We start from the raw sequence: 18,038 nt of genomic DNA, 5'->3' as shown, positions 1-18,038 counted from the left end.
TCCTGGGATTGGCTGGCTGGGGCCCTAAGGCCATTCTCCAATGCCCTGACCCAGGAGCCGGGAGCAGGCCGGCCCCACCACTCACAGCCTGGTGTAAGCCAGCCCTCAAGACCCTCCAGAAGTCTCTAAGCCTGGACCTGACTGCCTCTCCAGGCCTTATCTCTGAACTCCTTCATGGGTCCTGTGCCCAGTGGTCTCTCAGAACTTGTCCAGGTTTTCCTGCCTCCTTCTCTTTGCCTGAAGTGTCTTTGCACCTTGGAGTCTGTTGAGATCCAGTCCATCCTGCAGGATGAGCATCAACCCATTTTTCTGATCTCTCAGCCAAATGAGCTCAAAGCACTTGAACTCTGCCCTCTGTTAAAGTCTTATTCTGGTTCCCGATATGCCCTTAAAGGCTAGTGACCCTGTGTTTGTCATCTCCAGGCCTCATCTGCATCGGATACTAAATGAATAAATGGAGACACAAGTGACAACTAGAAGGGGCCTCATTTTCCCCATTCATAGGATAGGACTAGCCATACTGGCCTTCCAGGGCTGGTATGCACTGGCTCATCGCCTCCTCCTTCCCAGGGTCACTCGGGCAGCTGTACTTGTCTGACTCCTCAGCCTCCCCAGTCCTTTACCCCCTTCTTTGGTCAGCAAATCTCTCTTGTCTCAAGAGGAGACCCTGTATATCTCTCTCAACTGCCACCCCAGCTCTGCTTCCTCTGCTTCCTCCCCCACCTCCCCATCCCTCTGCAAACTGTGTGTTGGCTCAGCCTTGCCTGGAAATCATCTCGTCACCTTTTGGGAGCCAGCATTGATGTTGCCTCCTTTGGAAAGCATTTCCCCCTCCCCGACAGCCTGGCCTAAGTGTCCCTGGGAGCACCCACGTCCCCCAGGTTCGCCCCCAGTGGTAGAAGATTCTAGTACTGTCCGTATCTGCATTTTATTTCCTCTGAACTCACCCCACACCTGCAGTTCAGTCACGGACATACATGCAAGTTCTGGCCAACAGGCTGGGAGCAGAGGTGAAAGCATGTTACTCGGGGCCAGAACATTTACTCACCAGTGCGAGACCTTTGAGGATCTGCCCCTGCCTTGTCAACTGTAGTGGCATGTTATGAAATGGAGGGACCTCAGAATACTGGATTACTGAGCCACTGCTCCAGAGAGCCACCTAGACCCACAGTGGACTTTAGGTGAGCCAGACAGGAACTCCCGTTATGTCACATGACAGATTGGTCAGGGGACCACAGCACAGCCAAGCCTGTCCTGACTGAATTCCAATTAGATGAGCTTGCTAGGTGAGTGGATGGAGTGGATGGGTGACTTTGGGAGCCATAAAGATCCGTGTGCATTTTAGTTACTGTTATTGTCATCAAGGTGTGGCAGGTGCCCGGGGGAGGGGGAATAGGGACTTCAGCAAGCTGGGGTGACCCCTGTGTAGTGTGGGGACGAATGGCAGGAGAAAAACTTTCTTTCACTTATGATTTGCCAAGGGCTTGCCCACGACCTCTTTATATATTTAATCTCTGAGGAAAGGTTATAATGAATCGGGTGCTATTGGCAGGAGATGGATATTTTTCCCAGGTATGTAGTTCCTGTGCTTGTAGAAGATAGGATTTCTCTTTTAGATTTGCACGGTTTCTCTGTCTGCCTCTCTCTCTGTCTCTGTCTCTCTCTCTCTCTTTCTCACACACACACACACACACACACACACACACAGAGCCCCTGCCAATCTCTCACTTTGGGATTCGGTAATATAATATTTTAATATCAACCCGAGACTGACTGGATTCAGCCCCCAGTTTAGCTGCTTCTCTCCATCTTTGAGAGCGATTAGAGAACTCCCATTACGGCTTTGTTTCCTAAGCGGGACTCTGCTAACCCACCACCAGGTGGGGGTGTTCCCTTGTGGGTCTGTGTTCAGTTCTCTCAGGGCCTTTTCTCCTGAAAGTTTTTTCCTCCTTGTCCCCTTTCTCTGCGACTCTCCTTTAACTCAGCAAGGGTAATGTTCTTGCCACTTGAATAGAAGCTGGGTAAATGAAGTGGTACCTGGTCCTCCCTACCTCCATAGCCCTCAGTAGATTCTGCTCCCCCCCCATGGGTCAGTGAAGTTCCGTGGGAATAGAGGGGCTTCCCCCCATTTCAGCAGAACAACTTAGTAGGGGCTCTGGGGCTGCAGCTGGGGCTCGAGTAGAAAGATCTGGGCAGCCTGGTTTAAGTCCAGACCCAGCCAGGTGTTATATGGGTGAAGTTGGCCACAATGATCTCCTCGATTTCAGATTCCTCGTCTTCAAGTGGGGCCTTAGGACCAGGCTGGTCTCCCTCATGGGGCTGTGGTGAGGATCACCCCAGAGGGCTTTAGGCCAAAGGATAATTTATGAAGATATGGTATTTGATTTTCACTGTGGGCCTAGCCCTGTATCTGGCCTCTGCAAGGTTTCCAGCCTCAGGGGGAAGCAGGGCAACTAGGGAGCCTCAGCCTGGGAAGGGACCAGAGATTCATACGGGCAGGACCCAAGTGCTTTGGGAGCCAGACCTGAGGATGGTTGGTGCTAAATTTCCGGCCAGCCAGCAGGAAGACAGCAAGAAATCAAACATAACTGATTTAAAGAGTAATTGTGACTTTTGTAAGCACACTTAAGCTTGGAGAGTGAGAATTCCACTGTCAGTACTGGTATGAACTTAATATAAATGTGAGCTCTTAGACTGTTGTTCATGCCCGCTGCCTCCTGATTTCAGCCACCCAGGAAATTAGATTAACAGGCACCCCTTCCCTAATCATCTTTTACTTACCAAAGGCCTACAGAATCTCTAAATTTCTCAGTGGCCTAGGCACAAGTGGGCGTCCCCAAGGTTCTGCTGCACTGATGGCCCACCACACAGGGTTTAGAGACCACCCACATCGGCCTCACATGAGGGGTCGGTTGAAAGTGCCACTCCTGGGCCCTCTTAGATCCACAGAGATCAACTCGGGGGCTAGCTGGAGAGGTCGGGAATTTGCATTTTAACCACATCCTCTATGAGTGTCTAGCACTCTAGGAAGTTCCTTCAGCTTTGCTCTAGAAGTGAAATGAAGGTGACACCATTATATTATCTGCTGGCAATCAGAAGAAAAGATTTGCTGTGGAGCAGTAGCACTGGCTGTGACCAAGTGACCGATGATGATTATGATATTAATTCTGATTTATGTCATGGACTTAGCTGTTGGTGTTCAATTCCACTTACGGCTATAAACTCAGGCAGGGATTATTAGGCCTCCTGAGAGCCCAGGACCGTGGGCTTTGACAGTTATCTGCAGAATGTCACTGAAGGAACAGGGAGCGTCTGCGGCCTGCTCTATACCAGGCTAATGGGTTGAGAGTCGCATTATCTCCGATCTCCATGGCTATGGGCCCCTGAGGTTGTGGCCTGGGCACCTTCTCTGGCCAGAAAGTACAGTTCTGTGGGCCCTCTGACAGATACACATGACAGTACAAATTCATAACCAAGTTACAGCAATAGCAAAATTATAATATATTAATAGCAATATCATAATAGAATAAAGCCTTGGGAGGGCAACCAATCTTCCAGAATCTGCAGGCTGGCATCCGATGTTTGTCAGCTCAGCTGAAGGTAGTGCCTTCAGAATTTGGTTACATCGCAGCAAGAAGGACCAGGATTAGTTGCAGGGAATCGTTTTCCAAGCAGACCCATTTTAAATGCTGAAACTGGCCCCTGAGGTTGCATGGAGCCTCCCTTCCTGAGTGAGATCTTTGGAAATAAAAAGGTGGCTTAGGAAATAAAGCCATCTCTAATGGTGGCTTTCACAAAGACTTCAGTCTCATGGCAGTTTGGCCACTGACATGCATTTTTTGGCTTACTACCATATAAGCCGTTCTCAGAGGTGGCTTCTGGTATGCTTCTTCTAAGAGGAGTGGCACTCAAGAGAGTCACGCATGGCAATAACCAGTTCCCAGCTGCTCCAGAGGACATGGTGAGCCAGGTGTCTATCTGGCAAAGGGCCAGGTTCAGGGGCAACCTGGTGGGACACTGATGGCCAAGACCCTGTTCATAAGCTCTGGGCTCGTGCTGTGCCTCTCCTGCTGCTCTCCACTGAGCACACTCTGGAAGAAGGCCCAGTGTAGACAGAGGGAGGTGAGGGGAGGTCTCAGGAAAGCTCGGTGGAGCGCCATGTACTAGCACTGCCTTGCACAAAGCTGCTTTGCAATAAATAAAATACTTGTTGATGAAAGGCCTCCTTTGTGGACTTCTAACTCTGAACCTTTACCACATAGCAGCAGGGTAGTGCAACCCAGGCCCACAGAGGGGCAGTGAGAAGAGGCTGAGAAAATGTGAATACAAGCTTGTTTGGAACAGGGGAGCCGACCATGCTGGCCTCTATTTTGCGAGCTGCGGCTTGCCATCCAGCTTGGTAGCCCTTGACGTCCCCTCAGCTTCATCACTTGCTCTGCTGACATCTGGACTGCCCGTCTTTACTCTTTGACACACAGGGTGAGGTCCAGACAGGGAGGCCCATGTGAGGCCACCTCGTCTGCTCCCAAGAAAACTTGGGGAGGGTCTTCTCATCAGTCTGAGTTGAGTGGTCTCGTCCTCACTTTGTGGGTGTGGGAGGTCGGGCTACGGACCACTTCACAGCCCTCCTCAAGTCTTCACCATGGTGTGGCTTTCTTAGCACAGAAGGGTCTAGAGTTAACATGAACAGCATCTGGATGACCCACCCTCAGGGTTTCTTGGTCCCTGCTCTGGTGCCTGAGGATGAGGGAACTGAGAGGAGACTGACTGGCCATACTTCCCAACATGGCAGCTTCCACGATGGCCTTTAAGAGCAGAACACAAAGATCTGAGGGGAAGGAGGCCAGCCCCTCCTGGGTTCCGTGCTGATGCTGAACGGAGACTCAAAGGGGCTACAGCCAGGCTCACCTCTCCTCTAGCCTGGATCTGGCCATTAATCATAATCCAGCCCTCTCCCTTTTTCCTCTGGGAAGATACGCCTTTCCTCTCTCCACTTAGGAAACCACCCCCACCTCCCAAGGCTGGTGAGGGGCCGGGGCTGCTTTGGTGGTCATCCAGCACTGAGGAGAGCCTCCTGAGGATCCAGAGAAGACCTGGCCCTCCAGCTCAGTGCCCATCCAGCCCAGGTGCACAGTGGACCTAAGGAATCCTGGGGGAGGAGGAGGCAGGGAAGGCGAATGGTGACTGGGGTTTCTCTCTTATTTAAAAAACAAAAAGGAAGTGATGTGTTAACAGTGAATACAGGTGGGTGTTGGGGGTGCAGGGTCCACTTTCTGGAGCAGGGCAGTGGCCGGGCCGGGCCGGGCATCCAGGGTCAGATGAGGCCCGCAGCCTTCTCCTGCACATTGTATTCCTTGTTCCTCTTCACCCGCCAGCTGATGAACACGAGCAGCAGCGTGCCCAGAGCCTTGTAGCCCACCTGCAGGCCCAGGTACCTGTACAGCAGGAGGAGGCGGGGCCAGTGAGGGGGTGTGGAGGCTCTGTGGACCGGGTCCCAGGGCCATGGAGAAGAGCATCATCATTTCCACAGTGGCCCAGGGACTATGTTGTCAGGTAAGGATCCATTACCACCCAGCTGGGGACCACTTTCCTCATCTCTCTGACCCACGGGCAGGAGCCTCCCAGAGAATAGGCATGACGTTCCCAATCCAGTAGTCCTTCCCCACCCCTGCACTGCCCCCCTCCCTGCCCCCCTCTCCCTGCCCCATCATGCTCCCAGGGCCAGAGACAACACTGCAGCCCCAGCCAGTTTGGAGCATCTGGTCCTCCCAGCATAGCCAGGAGACAGGTGTCTGCTCACTGCCCTCTTGGTCCAGCCCTCTCCCGGCCTTCTATGCCGCTCTGACACCGTTTCCAGACTCTGTTCCACCCCCGCAAGCCCACTCTCCCCTCGGTTTCTGGTCTATATGGTGATGGGCAACAGGTGAGATGGCTGGAAGGGGTGCTGAGGCAGGTTAGGCCCACCTGCCCTTGACCTGTGCCATGAGCCACAGTGGGGCCACCTCTCTCAGAGCATGGGAGATGGCCTGCATCATTCCACAGCCACAGCCTCGCCTCAGACTGCAGCCAGTCCCTTTCCCTTTGACAAACTTCTTTCTGCTGCTTCCCCTCCTGAGGGACTGTGGACCAGGGGCTAGCTCCCAGTAGTGTGTGCGTGTGCTGGTGGGCTCTCTCTCTCTCTCTCTCTCTCCATCACCTGGATGGCTCTCTGTCACCAGTGACCCCTGGTCCCTCTCCATGGCAGCGCCCCTCTAGTCCCCTCCCTCAGAAGCCTGGCTGCCCCCCCCCCGCCCCCCCCCCCCGAGCTGCCACAGCAGATGGCTGCCCTCTGCTCTGGGCTGGGGCCTGACCCCCTCTCCAGCCCCCCCCAAGGCGGGCTGCCGGGCCCTCACCTGTCTCGGAGAGCATCATTGTTGTAGTAGGCACAGGCCCCGCGCCTCCCTGAGCACTGCAAGCTCCACCGGATGCAAGAGTAGTCGATGGTGAGGCCGTAGAGGGCTGGAGACGGCAGCCAGGCTGGTGTCGGTGGGAAGAGAGTTGAGAGAGTCCAGTCACATGGAGGTGCAGGCTGAGGCACCCGACCGGGTGACAGGAGAGCACACCCACCCACCCATCGCCCCTGTGTGGTTTGCCTGAATGAGACCGTCTCTGCCCCAGCCCTGGGAACCACAGTGACTTTGGAAAGCCGAATAGCTTCCCAAGAAGCATGAATTCCTCTTTCACTAGAGGCTTAGAAAAGGGACCTGAGCCATCCTTTCCGGGCAGTGAGTCACAGAGGCCACCGTGATGCCAGCTCAGACATACCACATAGTTCTCACGCTGGATTGGTCCCAAGTGGAGATAGGCTGACCTCCACCTTGTGGCAGGAGCCTCCTGAGGGCATCGACTCCTCAAGTCCTCACAGGTGGGTGGGTACCCTTGTCTTAAGAAGGAGGAAGGTGGGCATGGCTAGCTCACCGTTGCGTAGCCGGGAGGGTCAGGGCTGGGCTCTGAACCCTGGTTTCCTCTGGTCCCATCTTTCACCACAACAGGCTGCCTCTGTGGCTGAGATAGCACCCCCACAAGACCCCCAACACTCTGGCTGCTCAGAGCCTCTACCCCAGCCCCCTGAACTTCCCCACAGCTGAGCGGTGAGGCAGAGGCTATGACGTCCTGGTGTTAAATATTCAGAATGACTCCTGTATTGTTAGCTACAGTTCTAGGCAGTCTCGGGACTGGGGAGGGGCTTGTCCGGGATTCACACCCCAAACCCTGCCCTCAGAACAGTCTCCAGACTGGCTTTAGGGCCCTGTGAGAAGCTGCTTCAGGAAGAAAGAAAGAGGAAATCTGCTTGTGGCTCCACCCATAATGGGAACCTTTGAGAACCAGCCTCTCTACTCAGACCCTGCTCACTTCCAAGTCTCCAGCTAAGCGGGGGATGGAAACTGGCCACAAGGATTGTCCACCAAGGACGCTTCCCTAAATAGAAACAAAATCCAGAGAAATTTTCAACCAAATTTCAGTGGGTAATTTAAAACTTGCTGGGTTTTATCCATGTCCTTCTTTCCACCCCAGAGTGGGGCTGTGTTCATGGGTGATGAATGGAAATGCCTTCAGCCTGGATTTTCTAACTGTGGTTCCAGATGGAGTTGTCTGAGCTCCAGTGAGAAAACAAAGGCAGCAGGTGCTTTGAGCAGTGGGACCGTGACTGTTTGCAAGGCGGCTAGGAGAAGGTCCTCAGAGCCCGTCCTAGCTGCTGGCTGTGTTGGGCAGAATGCAGGGTTTCCTTCCCAGCAGAGATTTTGGAGCAAGTGATACATGAATCATGTATGATAGGCTAAATGACAGCAAGGAGGTGTGGTGACGGCAGTGCCTCTGCCACCAGGACAGGGTAGAGCCCACTGCCCTGCATCCTCCATGCTGGTAATACAGGCCTGAGGAGGAGGGTCCCAAGGCACCGTGCTGGAAGGAGGGGAGCAAGTGACCCGAGCCTGAGAAATCCCATTGAAAAGGCTGGTTCATTCCTCAAAGGTTCTCGCTCAGCAGGCCCCACCAGGGACATCACCAACACACCCCAGAACGATAATGGAGGGCCAAGCGAGGCCTGGCTCCTGGATAATAATGCACGATGGGCCCTGCAGGGATTTCAGCATGTAGGGTCAGAAAGTCCACTCCCATAGCAACTGAAGTCCCTCTGGGGCAATTGCCATATTCCCCACTGCAGTGTGCGCACAATGGGTCCTTCATAATCAGTTGAATTTAGTCCCTTTACTTGGTTTACCTGTCACTGCAAGGGTCTGCACATTGATTCCTGAATGTGTCAAGAAGGGAGGATCCAGCACGAGCCTCTGGGAAAGGGCGGTGAGGTCCACACATGCCCCAGCCTCCCCCAGACCATGCCCCCAGGGAGCTTGCCCTCGGGTGGGGGGTGGGGAGCATTACTGATCCTGTGCTCACAGCTCCATCCCTCCGGGTGGAGGGTGGGCTCTGGGCTGCTGGAGCGTGGGCAGGGCTGTCGACAGAGGCTTCCCCCCGCCCCACCTCAAGGAGAAATATTTGCTGCATAGAGGCAAGGGAGGGAGTTTTGTAAAATGGGAGGGAAGCCAGGGCTGGGCTCAGCTGCTGTTCTGGGACAGGAATGCAGGGTTTTTGTTCCTACAGCCAGTTCTTGGAGAGAGATGAAAAAATACCTGCCTTCAATTCTTTATTAGGTATTCTCAGCTGTGTCCACTTTTCATTTTTCTTACATGGTTTTGTTTGGAATTGATGCCATAGATGGAATCTTTCCTAACCTCAAGGAACAGGGAAACCGTCCATATAGGGTCTTGGCCTTTGCTGATGCTTGATCATGCACAGCTTCTCTTCACAGCAGAGATGAGAGAGGGCTTCCTGCAGCCCCAACCTGCACTTCACAGCCCTCAGATGCCTGGTGCCACTCCCCAGGAAGGAAGGGGGCATCGCAGACACTTACCCAGCAGGCGCATCAGCAAGAACTGTACCCCAATGGCAAATGACTTTTCTTCCTGGTTCACCACACTGTAAAGGAAGATTGGAAGTCAGCAGCCGGACGACCGAGGGCGGTGCCTTCGCTCAGGGGCAGCCAACCTCAGAGCATGCCAGAACCTGCCCTCCAGGGGCCGGACAGCCACCTGACCGACTGGATTCACTTCAGCCAAGTGCTCCTGTTGTTTGCATCTGTGGTTCTCAAAGCATCATCGCTGGACCAGCAGCATGAGCACCTCCCCACACCCCAGGAACTTGTTAGAAAGGCAGATTCCCAGGCCCTACCTCAGACCTAAGAATCAGATCCTCTGGGAGCGGGGCCCGGCCATCTGTGCTTTAGGAAGCCCTCCACGAGATTCTGTTGCACACTCGCATTTGAGAACCACTGGTCCCTGTGACTTTCAGGGTTGCCCAGTGTCCCCTCAAGAGGCAGAGGGCAGAAAAGGCTGGGAACGGACAGAAGGATGGGGAAGGGTGTGTTCAGAGCAGCAGGCCTGAACAACTCCCATGGAGTGTAAATAGCAATAAAGACAGCCCTGATGAAAGTCTAATTAAGGCCCCTGGGCTGTAGGCTTCTGTGTGCAACGAAAAGAATCCTCTCCCTGGGGCCAGCTTCCTGGGCGTGTGGCCTGTGCAGCCTCCCAGGCCCCCACCCTCGGAAAGGCCCCACGTCTGGTTTAACGGTCTGCTGCGGCCGTCTTGAAATTCTCAATAATTTTGGAACCAGGAGCCTCCCATTTTCATTCTGCACTGGATCCTACAGATTATGTAGCCAGTCTTACCCCTACCCTTCTTCCCTCAAGAGGGGATGAATGTTTGGCTGAGGAAGGAGATTCAGAGAGAGATGGGGAAGCTATCTGTCAGTGGTATTGCCAGGCCCTGCCATCCCAGCTGGGCGTGGGGCAGAAAAGGAGGACACCCCATCCACAAGGTGGGGAGCCAGGGGGTGGCCTGCAGAGGCATCAGGCTTCTCTGTGCTCTGAAAACCCACACTTCTGGGTGGGTATCTGTGGGGGAAGGGCATTCGGGGCCGAGGGGACATCAAGGAAGGGAAGTCAGAACTAATCTCCAGGTCTCTGCACACGTTTTGTTCTGTCCCCACAGTCCTGCTAGCAGAGAGGAATGGGACCCTCTTCCAGTTCCTCTGAAGGAAGGCCCAGTGGAAACAGTACTCATGGGGTGCAGCAGGGGAAAAAGACAGCCACTTGGGACCCCCCCAGTGGAAAGTGCCTCAAATCTCAATCTAATGGATGCTCCCTTTATGCCTATAGGTCCCTCCAGTGGCCCAATTCATAAGTCTTGGTCATTGTCCCTGGGCAGACTCCCCTAGATTCTGAACTGAATGGGGCTTGGGCACCCCAGTTTGCCTTCTGATGGACAACTTGAGCCTCTTATGGTGTCTGCTGACATTGGAGGTGAATTAACTCTGGCATTCTGCCCACTCTCTCCTTCCACATTTCTGGTGAAGCTTCCCTCACAGCCTGTATTTCCATGCCTAGTTGGGGGTCAGGGTACAAACAACAGTTGGGTCACCTACAAAGTCATCTTTAAGCTTCACCTTCTCCATGCTAAATAGCATCTGTTTTCCCATCTTTCCCAGTGGGATTTATCTTTTTTTTTTTTAAATTTTTTTTTCAACGTTTATTTATTTTTGGGACAGAGAGAGACAGAGCATGAACGGGGGAGGGGCAGAGAGAGAGGGAGACACAGAATCGGAAACAGGCTCCAGGCTCTGAGCCGTCAGCCCAGAGCCTGACGCGGGGCTCGAACTCACGGACCGCGAGATCGTGACCTGGCTGAAGTCGGACGCTTAACCGACTGCGCCACCCAGGCGCCCCATGTGGGATTTATCTTTAAACAATTTTGGGGTCCTGGAGCCTCTTCAATTTCACTTCAGCCCCTGCCAGACTTAGAAGGGAGAGGTTTCCTAGGAAAGCCCATCCTGTGGTTGAAATGATGCTCCTTCTCCACAGCTTCCCTATCTCTAAGGCTTGTTGGAGTCTTCTGGGAGGCAGACTGCTCAGGGACTTCCCTGTGAAATTTCCTTATCCTGTTCCCTCTCCTCATCCTGGCCACCCACACATCTTTCTCAGGGTTAGAGGGTCCTCCACGGCCCATCTGGTCCTGGTGCAAGAGGTAACCCCACCCAGAGGCCTCAGGTGAAAGTACTCATGCTTGGACTGCACAGGGTGGGAAGTGGTAGAAAGAGGGTACTGATGGTATTGGGAGAAGCAAAATGCTCTGGCTCTGAGCATCCCCACACATTCCTGTGGAATATGCTAAGAACACGAGATTCTGACTGCTCTTTTTCTGCGCCATTTCTCAGGATGGTGGTTGCAGTGAGCAACCTGGAGGCATGGGGTAAAATCTTCCCCTAGACTAAGAGCAGTCTTGGTCTATATAGCTGTGACTCTCTCAAGCTCAGTGTTCCTCACTGTGTCATAAGCTCACTGCATGTGAAACATACACCTGGGTGCTCCAGGTCACCCCATGGGATGTGGAACACAAGGATAAATGATGTTCATGCTCCTTACTGTGCTGTGAGTAATAGTCCTTTATCTTTGAACCAGGAGTCTCCTGTCTTCTGCCAGCATTCTTGAAACAGTAACAAAAACAGGAGCTTGGTAGTTTGCAAGCTAACTTATAATTAGGATAAAATCCCAGGTCCTGACAAGCGGCTGCTTCTGTTCTTCATCTCCTAGCCTTTTGGGAAAAATAGGTCATTGGCACTTAGCTACCTGTTAATGATTCTTAGAGTTTGGTTAATAATGATAATTAATATGTAGGATACCTTATATTTACAAGGCAATTTACCAGGTAATCCTAACACCAGTCCTTTCCTGTCAATTATCATTAACCTCTTTTCATAAATGAGGAAACTGAGACTTGGTGAGGTTGGCATTCAGCCAACGCATGGCAGAGCTGGGTCTTTGACCCTAGCAATGGGCATCCAAATCCTGTGTTTTTCCCTTTCTTCTTTCAAGGTGGGTGAGGACAGGAAAGAGGCGGGCAGGGGTGGGTTAGGTGAACTTGGTTGAAATGTTGTTTTCCCTTTTGCAGAGGATGAGGTGAAGGAAGGGTCAGTTCCCTGCTAAAACTTCAGAGACATTTCACCGCCACTGTAATGGAACACCTCTGTCCTCCCCTCCCACCTTGGCCAGCTTCTCCCTTCTGACTGGAGAACTTGGTCCTGGCTCCTCACACACTGGGCTTTTCTTATTTTCATTCTTCCTCATAGCCTTCATTCTGTCTCTGGAAAAACTTTTCACATTTTTCTTCCTTGATTTTGTGCATCTAACTCAATTCTCCTCCTTCTTCTCAGTTCTTCCAGGATTTAAATATGACTGAATCTACAGGCATTTCCACAGCATGGAACCAGGCAGCCCGGCTTCATCAGGACTTAACTGTTCATGGCTCTGCCCTCCCAGGGCTGGGGTCTCTCAGTGCAGAGTGGAGGTGCCAACAGGGCACATGGGTGCCCTGAGACAGACTGAGGCAGCACAGTGAGGGGCTCCGCACCAAGTCTGGCTCGGCAGGGCCCCCGGCATTGTTGTGTTAGTATCACCGTCCTGCATCATCCAAAGAGCATTGCTGATTGGCGTTCAAAGGACTCTGAGGGAGAGGAAGGAGAGGCAGAAGCAGGCAGCATGGGGAAGGAGAGGCGCACTCACCGCAGAACCATCATGTAGAGCGGGTTGTGGGAGATGCAGGCTATGAGGGCCACGAAGGAGATGAGGAAGATGGCCGGGAGCAGGAAGTGGGCACAGGGGATGGGGCATGATCCCGTCTTGGCTGAAGAGGACGCCCCGGTCACACAGCTGCAGTTCAAATAGGTCTTGGGAAGGAGAGGGAGAGGGGAGGGGGAAATCTGCTGTTATTATTTGGCCTCCACACGTGACAAACGCCTGCACCAGCTCTAGCCTAAGAGCCCCTCAGGTTTTGACAGCTCTGCCCTGGGGAGCTGGGCGATGCTGCATGTGGAGGCTGGAGAGCAGACTCGGTGAGGGGTTCGAGGTGCCCCATGGATACCACCTCTGACCTCTGTTTGGGCAATCAAAACCATCTTCACCAAAACCGGTCATCTAGCATGGGCTGGGCCCCTCCAGCGGTTCCACTCACATCAGGACATGCAGGATCCCACTGCCAGGCAAGGCCTACCCAGCTTGGGACCAGGGGCTGGGAGGGCTCTCTTCAGGGCCAGGCCGGCCTGTGCCCAGCAGCAGTGGTTTTGTGGGTGGTGTTCTTGCAGTTTGTGTGCTTATTGCACGGAAGGTAAGAAAAGTATAAATAGGAGACAGCAGTGGGAACCTAGCTGAATCCACTGAGCTCTTCATCTGTTAGGCCTCTGCCTGAGCGGAACTCCTCCCGTCTGTGAAGGCCTCTAGTGAAGGCCTCCTCCCGTCTGTGAAGGCTTCTAGTGAATTTGAGGCCTCTGTCTCAAATCTGCAAATCCAGATGGTTCAGCACTCTTGTAAGACTGGCCTTGGTGGCCACTGCCCGTGACAGGTGGTCTTCACCTTACCTTTCACAGCATCTGATGGACTAGCCTATGACCATTTAAGTGCTATGACACATAGCAGTTACAAGGCTAGGACCAGAACTAAGGAGCTAGTATGCCCCCTTCTGGCAGACAGCAGGAACTACACACCTTCTTTGTTTTGGCTGCCAGGAAGCTCAGAAATAAGTTATGTGCAGTATGGCTATTAGTTCCCTCAGTCTGGATTTTTTTTTTTTTTAACATAGATCTTTTCCCTTTGTAATTTCCCGTCTGTTCTTGATATTATGCTAATGGCTCTGTGTAATTATTGGAAACCTGTCAAGATGATTTCTGGAAGCAGATGAGTCAGAGGTAAGTAAATAAAGATAAGGAAACCACAGAAGCCACCACAGACTCATTTGACTAGAAGGCAATGGAGAGAGCATCATGTCTGCACTCCTTGTCCTCCACCTGCCCACAGAGGTGGCTGTGGGAGCAGCCTTGCCCTGTGCTCTCAGAGGATGATGCTAAGTGGGGCTAGCCTTGTCCATGCCTTCCACACAGGCTTAAAGGAACGAGGCGTATGCTTTTCCTTAGGGCATCTTTAGCAGAACTGAACAGACTTCCCATTGCTTTTAGGAAAAGGTAGATCCAAATCCTCGGCCTGGCCTGGCCAGCCTTGGCCTATGTGTGACATGCCTCTCAGCACCAACCCTGGCCTTCTCTGCTTTCTCCTGCACCCAGCTAGGTCATGCCCTAGGGCGTTGCTCTTGCTGTTTCTTTACCTGGAATGCCTCACTTCCAGGACTTTCTAGGGTCTTCCTCTTCTGGTTGTTCAGTTCTAATGTCACCTCTTCAGGGAGGCCCCCAGACACTCTCTGTCCATTAAGTCTCTTGGGGGCATGGATTACATTCTAAAACTATCTTGTGCGTTTATTTGATAGAATGCAAACTCAGTGAGAGCAGGCACCTTGTCTGATGGGTTCACTGCTGAATCCTCAACTTCTGTGGCCACGCTGGATGTTCACTAAATATTTGTTGAATAACTGAACAAATGTCTTGACTTGGTTTGCTGCTGACTGACCCTAGAATCCAGGAGGCATAGCACTCAGAGGGCTATTAGAGCCTTGCCAGGTGGGCATAGTGAATGTGGGTTGCACCACTGGAAGGCTGCTGGTGAGGAGATATGTGACCTTGAACAGATGTGTCCCAGACTGAGGCCGGGTCCTGGGTTCTAGTCCCAGATCTGTCCCTAAATAGCTCAGGACTTCAGGTCAGTTGTGTGGCCACATGTAGGGGCTGACAGGTTCCACTGAATGCCCTAGGTCACACTTCCAGCTCTAACCTTCTGGGGCCACATCACAGAAGATCCTCTGCCCTGTTTATCTAGGCCTGCCTCTGTGGCTTTCTACACAGCCAGTATGCAGGATCCAGGATGCCCATTAGGATCCTTCGGGATGAGGCTCAAAGGCCTCAGCTGAAGCAGTTCTTTGGCTTGTTTCTGCTCTGAGCATTGTTAGGCCTCAGGAATGTGAATCTGTTGAACATCGGCCAATCTTTAATTGACTTTGGGCTGTAGGCATCTGGTCATGACCTTAGGGAAGGGGAGGTGGAGAGAGGGCGGGTGTGGCCCAGAGGCCAGAAGCTGGGAATGAGTGTGGGGTGGGTGGCAGTCTGCCCATCCTGGAGCCTAGGAGTGGTCTGCGAGGGCACATGCTGAGCACAGAGACCCCACGGGGCTTCTCCCACCCTTACCAGCTGCTTGGAGGCTACCGAGCTGACGTTAATCTCACTGCAGCCGGCGTGGCACGGGGAGAGGTACTCCACTCCATTGTCTCCGCAGACCGGGTGGAAGATGGAATCTGGGCACGAGCAGTCCTTGCGGCAGGCAGGAGGCTGCGGATGTATAGGACTTGATGTCCTGCCAGCAAAACAGGAAATGGGGAATCAAACAAAGCAAGACCAAAGAAAAGTCTACTCACGCCAGCCCAGTGTGAGTTTCCCGCCTGTTTAGTGTGCCTGTGCGTCTCTGTCTTGGGCCAGCGCCACCCTGGGACCTGAATGATGCTTATCGGAGCCGATGGTGAACTGACTGCCTGATCAGGGCTCATGGCATCACCAGGTGCAGCTCGGCAAGGCATGGTCAGCAAACCCCACACTGAAGAAAGACGTCAAGATACCCAACCAGCCAGGACTCCTATGAAAGAGACTGCAGATGCTATGCAAAGTCACAGGTAATATTTCCCTTCCCTTCTCCTTCATCTGTGCTCAGGCCGAGGGAAGGCTGGGGCTCCTTGAGGCAATCTGGGGTCAAGAGGGCTCCAGTCTCTGGGTCTATGGAGACATTGCCTAGGTCGCTCCACCCCCTGTGCTGCACCCAAGGGGGTTTCACCAGCTGACCTCACCATTCTCACCACCCCCCCCCCCCCGCCACATCTGATGTTCATGATCGTCTCTGGGGAGGGTAGGCATAGGCTGACAAACCCCAAGCCAGGGGGCTGCTAAAACAATGACACCACTGATAGTTAACAGTAATGGGGTGCCTCTTATGTGCCAGGAACCATGCTCACAGCTTTTCATGCAGCCATCATGACAACTCTTCAATTAATTCCATTGCTTCTGTGATGAGAAAACTGCAGATGAGACAAGTAACTTTCCCCAGCTACAAAGGGCTGTGCCAGACTCTCCTCAGTCTGATGACAGAGCCCTGTGCTAAAAACCCCCACTGAGAGGAGCCCAGGGGCTCCAAGCTCTCTCGGCCTCTCTCAATCCACAGTCAGCCTGCAGAACAACGCACCCTGGTGGTGGGGGGGGGGGGGTCCCGCCCTGAGCAGCCCTCCCTTCCCTCCTTCACCCACCAAAGACAGAAGAGGTAATTTCAGAGAAAAAGAGAAAACACCAAGACAGAAAGGTACAGTATGTCCAAACGTTGCAACCTTGTTAGGCAAAATATAAAAGAAGTCGTTGGAAGGGGCACTCAGGTAAAAACAAATGCTCTTTGTTCCACACCCTCCCCTCACAGGCCCCTAAAGCCCTTCCTGAACATGACACCAGATTCAAAACTTAGGACCAGGTTGCTTTATGCAAACCGACAGGTGTACTTTACCTGCCCTCTTCCTCACCTGCCCTAATTTTGTTTGAGTCTGCCATCACTTTCATTGTTCTTTCCCAGATCTTTTCAAGTCCCCTTCTCTCATCTTTCTTCAGCAGCTCAAGGAGACTTTGTAATTGTAGCTGGCCCAGAGCTGATGCTAAACATAGCTTATTTCCTGGTTCCTGAGGCTCACAGCCCTACAGATTCATCCTGAAACCAAATTAACCAGTTTTTGGTGCTTCTTAAAAACAAAACAAAACAAAACAAAACAAAAGACAGAACTCTGACCCTGATTGCTGGTGACCCAATAGGACTCTCTGATTTCTTTTCATAAGTGAGCATATTATTCAAGGCCTCATTTTCTAAGTTGCCACACAGGAGATTAGATCAAAAGCGGAAAGGAGAGAAGAGAGGAGTTGAGGAAGCAGAAAGGAAGACGCACGACAGCCAGATCCAGGCTCTGGCCTCAGTGAAGGGGATCTTCTCACCTCTCATTCCCATTACCTGGGGGGGTAGACCTCCGCTATAGTGGGGGTAGAGCATCCCATGAAGAAGAGAGGGGCACAGAGGATCATGGAGATGGTGATGATGGTGGCAGCCACGCGGGGAATGGTTTGCAGAGAGAAAACGAAACGTTTCATGAGGATTCCTCCAAACAGCATCCCCAAGGCCGCGGCAGGGAGGTTCACAGCACCTACAGGTAAAGAGAAGCTGGTCTGGGTGTACAGGACTGGGAGTCTTGTGAGGAGCCGCAGACACTGAGCTGAACCATGGACAAGGAGACACGACTACCTGAAGGGACATTTGATACATTCAAATGCTGTGGTAAGAGCTGACATTAATTCAGCGCTTACTGTTTGCCAGACACATCTACAGAGTTCTCTTGATGTAGCAGATTGTCCTGCTTGTGCAAAGGAGAGAGAAATAAATGGGGCCCTTGCAGTCCCAGGGATGTGGGTTGAATGTGCATTTAGTAAGTGCTTTTCATTACCTGGCCCCTCATTGCACCCTCACTGTCACCACATGAGTCACACAGTGGTGCTCCCTGCCTGATGTGCTGGTTGGTGCCTGAAAGCTAGAGGCGTGAGGTCCTGGCCACCTTGCCACATCCCTATGGTCAAGCTCACCTGTGGACTGGGCTCAATAATTCACTTCGGTACTTGGTTGGGACCACATCAGTGATTCTCAATTGGCAAAAAATACCAATGCTGGGCCCCACCCAGAGATTCTGCTTTCATTGACTGAGGGTGGGGCCTGGGTATCTGTACTTTTTAAAGCTGTCCAGGGGGTCCTAAAGTGCAGCCAGGGTGGAGAATCACTGGGCCACATACTCCTTACCCAGGAGAATGTATTCAAGTCCTTGGTGAAGAAGGGAAAAAACCAGGAGGCATTTTGCCTAGTCCCAAATTACACCTTTCTCTTTCCTCTGTTGCCCCGGATGATGTCAGGACCTTTGGGAAGCCCTTAGGCTTCCAGCTCTTCTGA

General features: G+C 52.7%; 1 protein-coding gene and 1 long non-coding RNA gene across 2 annotated transcripts in view; one reads left to right on the top strand and one right to left on the bottom strand.

The window, feature by feature from the left end:
• Positions 1-3,477: 3,477 nt before the first annotated feature.
• Positions 3,478-18,038, bottom strand: part of SLCO2A1 (solute carrier organic anion transporter family member 2A1) — an 85,160-nt gene continuing 70,599 nt past the window's right edge. Inside the window, exons 9-14 of the mRNA XM_023260547.2 lie at positions 17,058-17,247; positions 15,215-15,380; positions 12,654-12,817; positions 8,951-9,015; positions 6,393-6,516; positions 3,478-5,435 (exon numbers count right to left, since the gene is read on the bottom strand). Coding sequence (XP_023116315.2) covers positions 5,315-5,435; positions 6,393-6,516; positions 8,951-9,015; positions 12,654-12,817; positions 15,215-15,380; positions 17,058-17,247 — 830 coding nt within the window. The 3' untranslated portion in view covers positions 3,478-5,314. The remainder of the gene's footprint in view (positions 5,436-6,392; positions 6,517-8,950; positions 9,016-12,653; positions 12,818-15,214; positions 15,381-17,057; positions 17,248-18,038) is intronic.
• LOC123380129 lies at positions 15,380-17,498 on the top strand. Its single transcript, XR_006585488.1, has 2 exons — positions 15,380-15,693; positions 16,667-17,498. It is a non-coding gene; the product is annotated as an uncharacterized LOC123380129 (long non-coding RNA).

The sequence above is a fragment of the Felis catus genome, chromosome C2 (assembly GCF_018350175.1).
Source record: "Felis catus isolate Fca126 chromosome C2, F.catus_Fca126_mat1.0, whole genome shotgun sequence".
Classification (NCBI taxonomy): Eukaryota; Metazoa; Chordata; class Mammalia; order Carnivora; family Felidae; genus Felis; species Felis catus.
The sequence above is the reverse complement of the archived record's forward strand: the minus strand, read 5'-3'. Positions and strand labels throughout refer to the sequence as shown.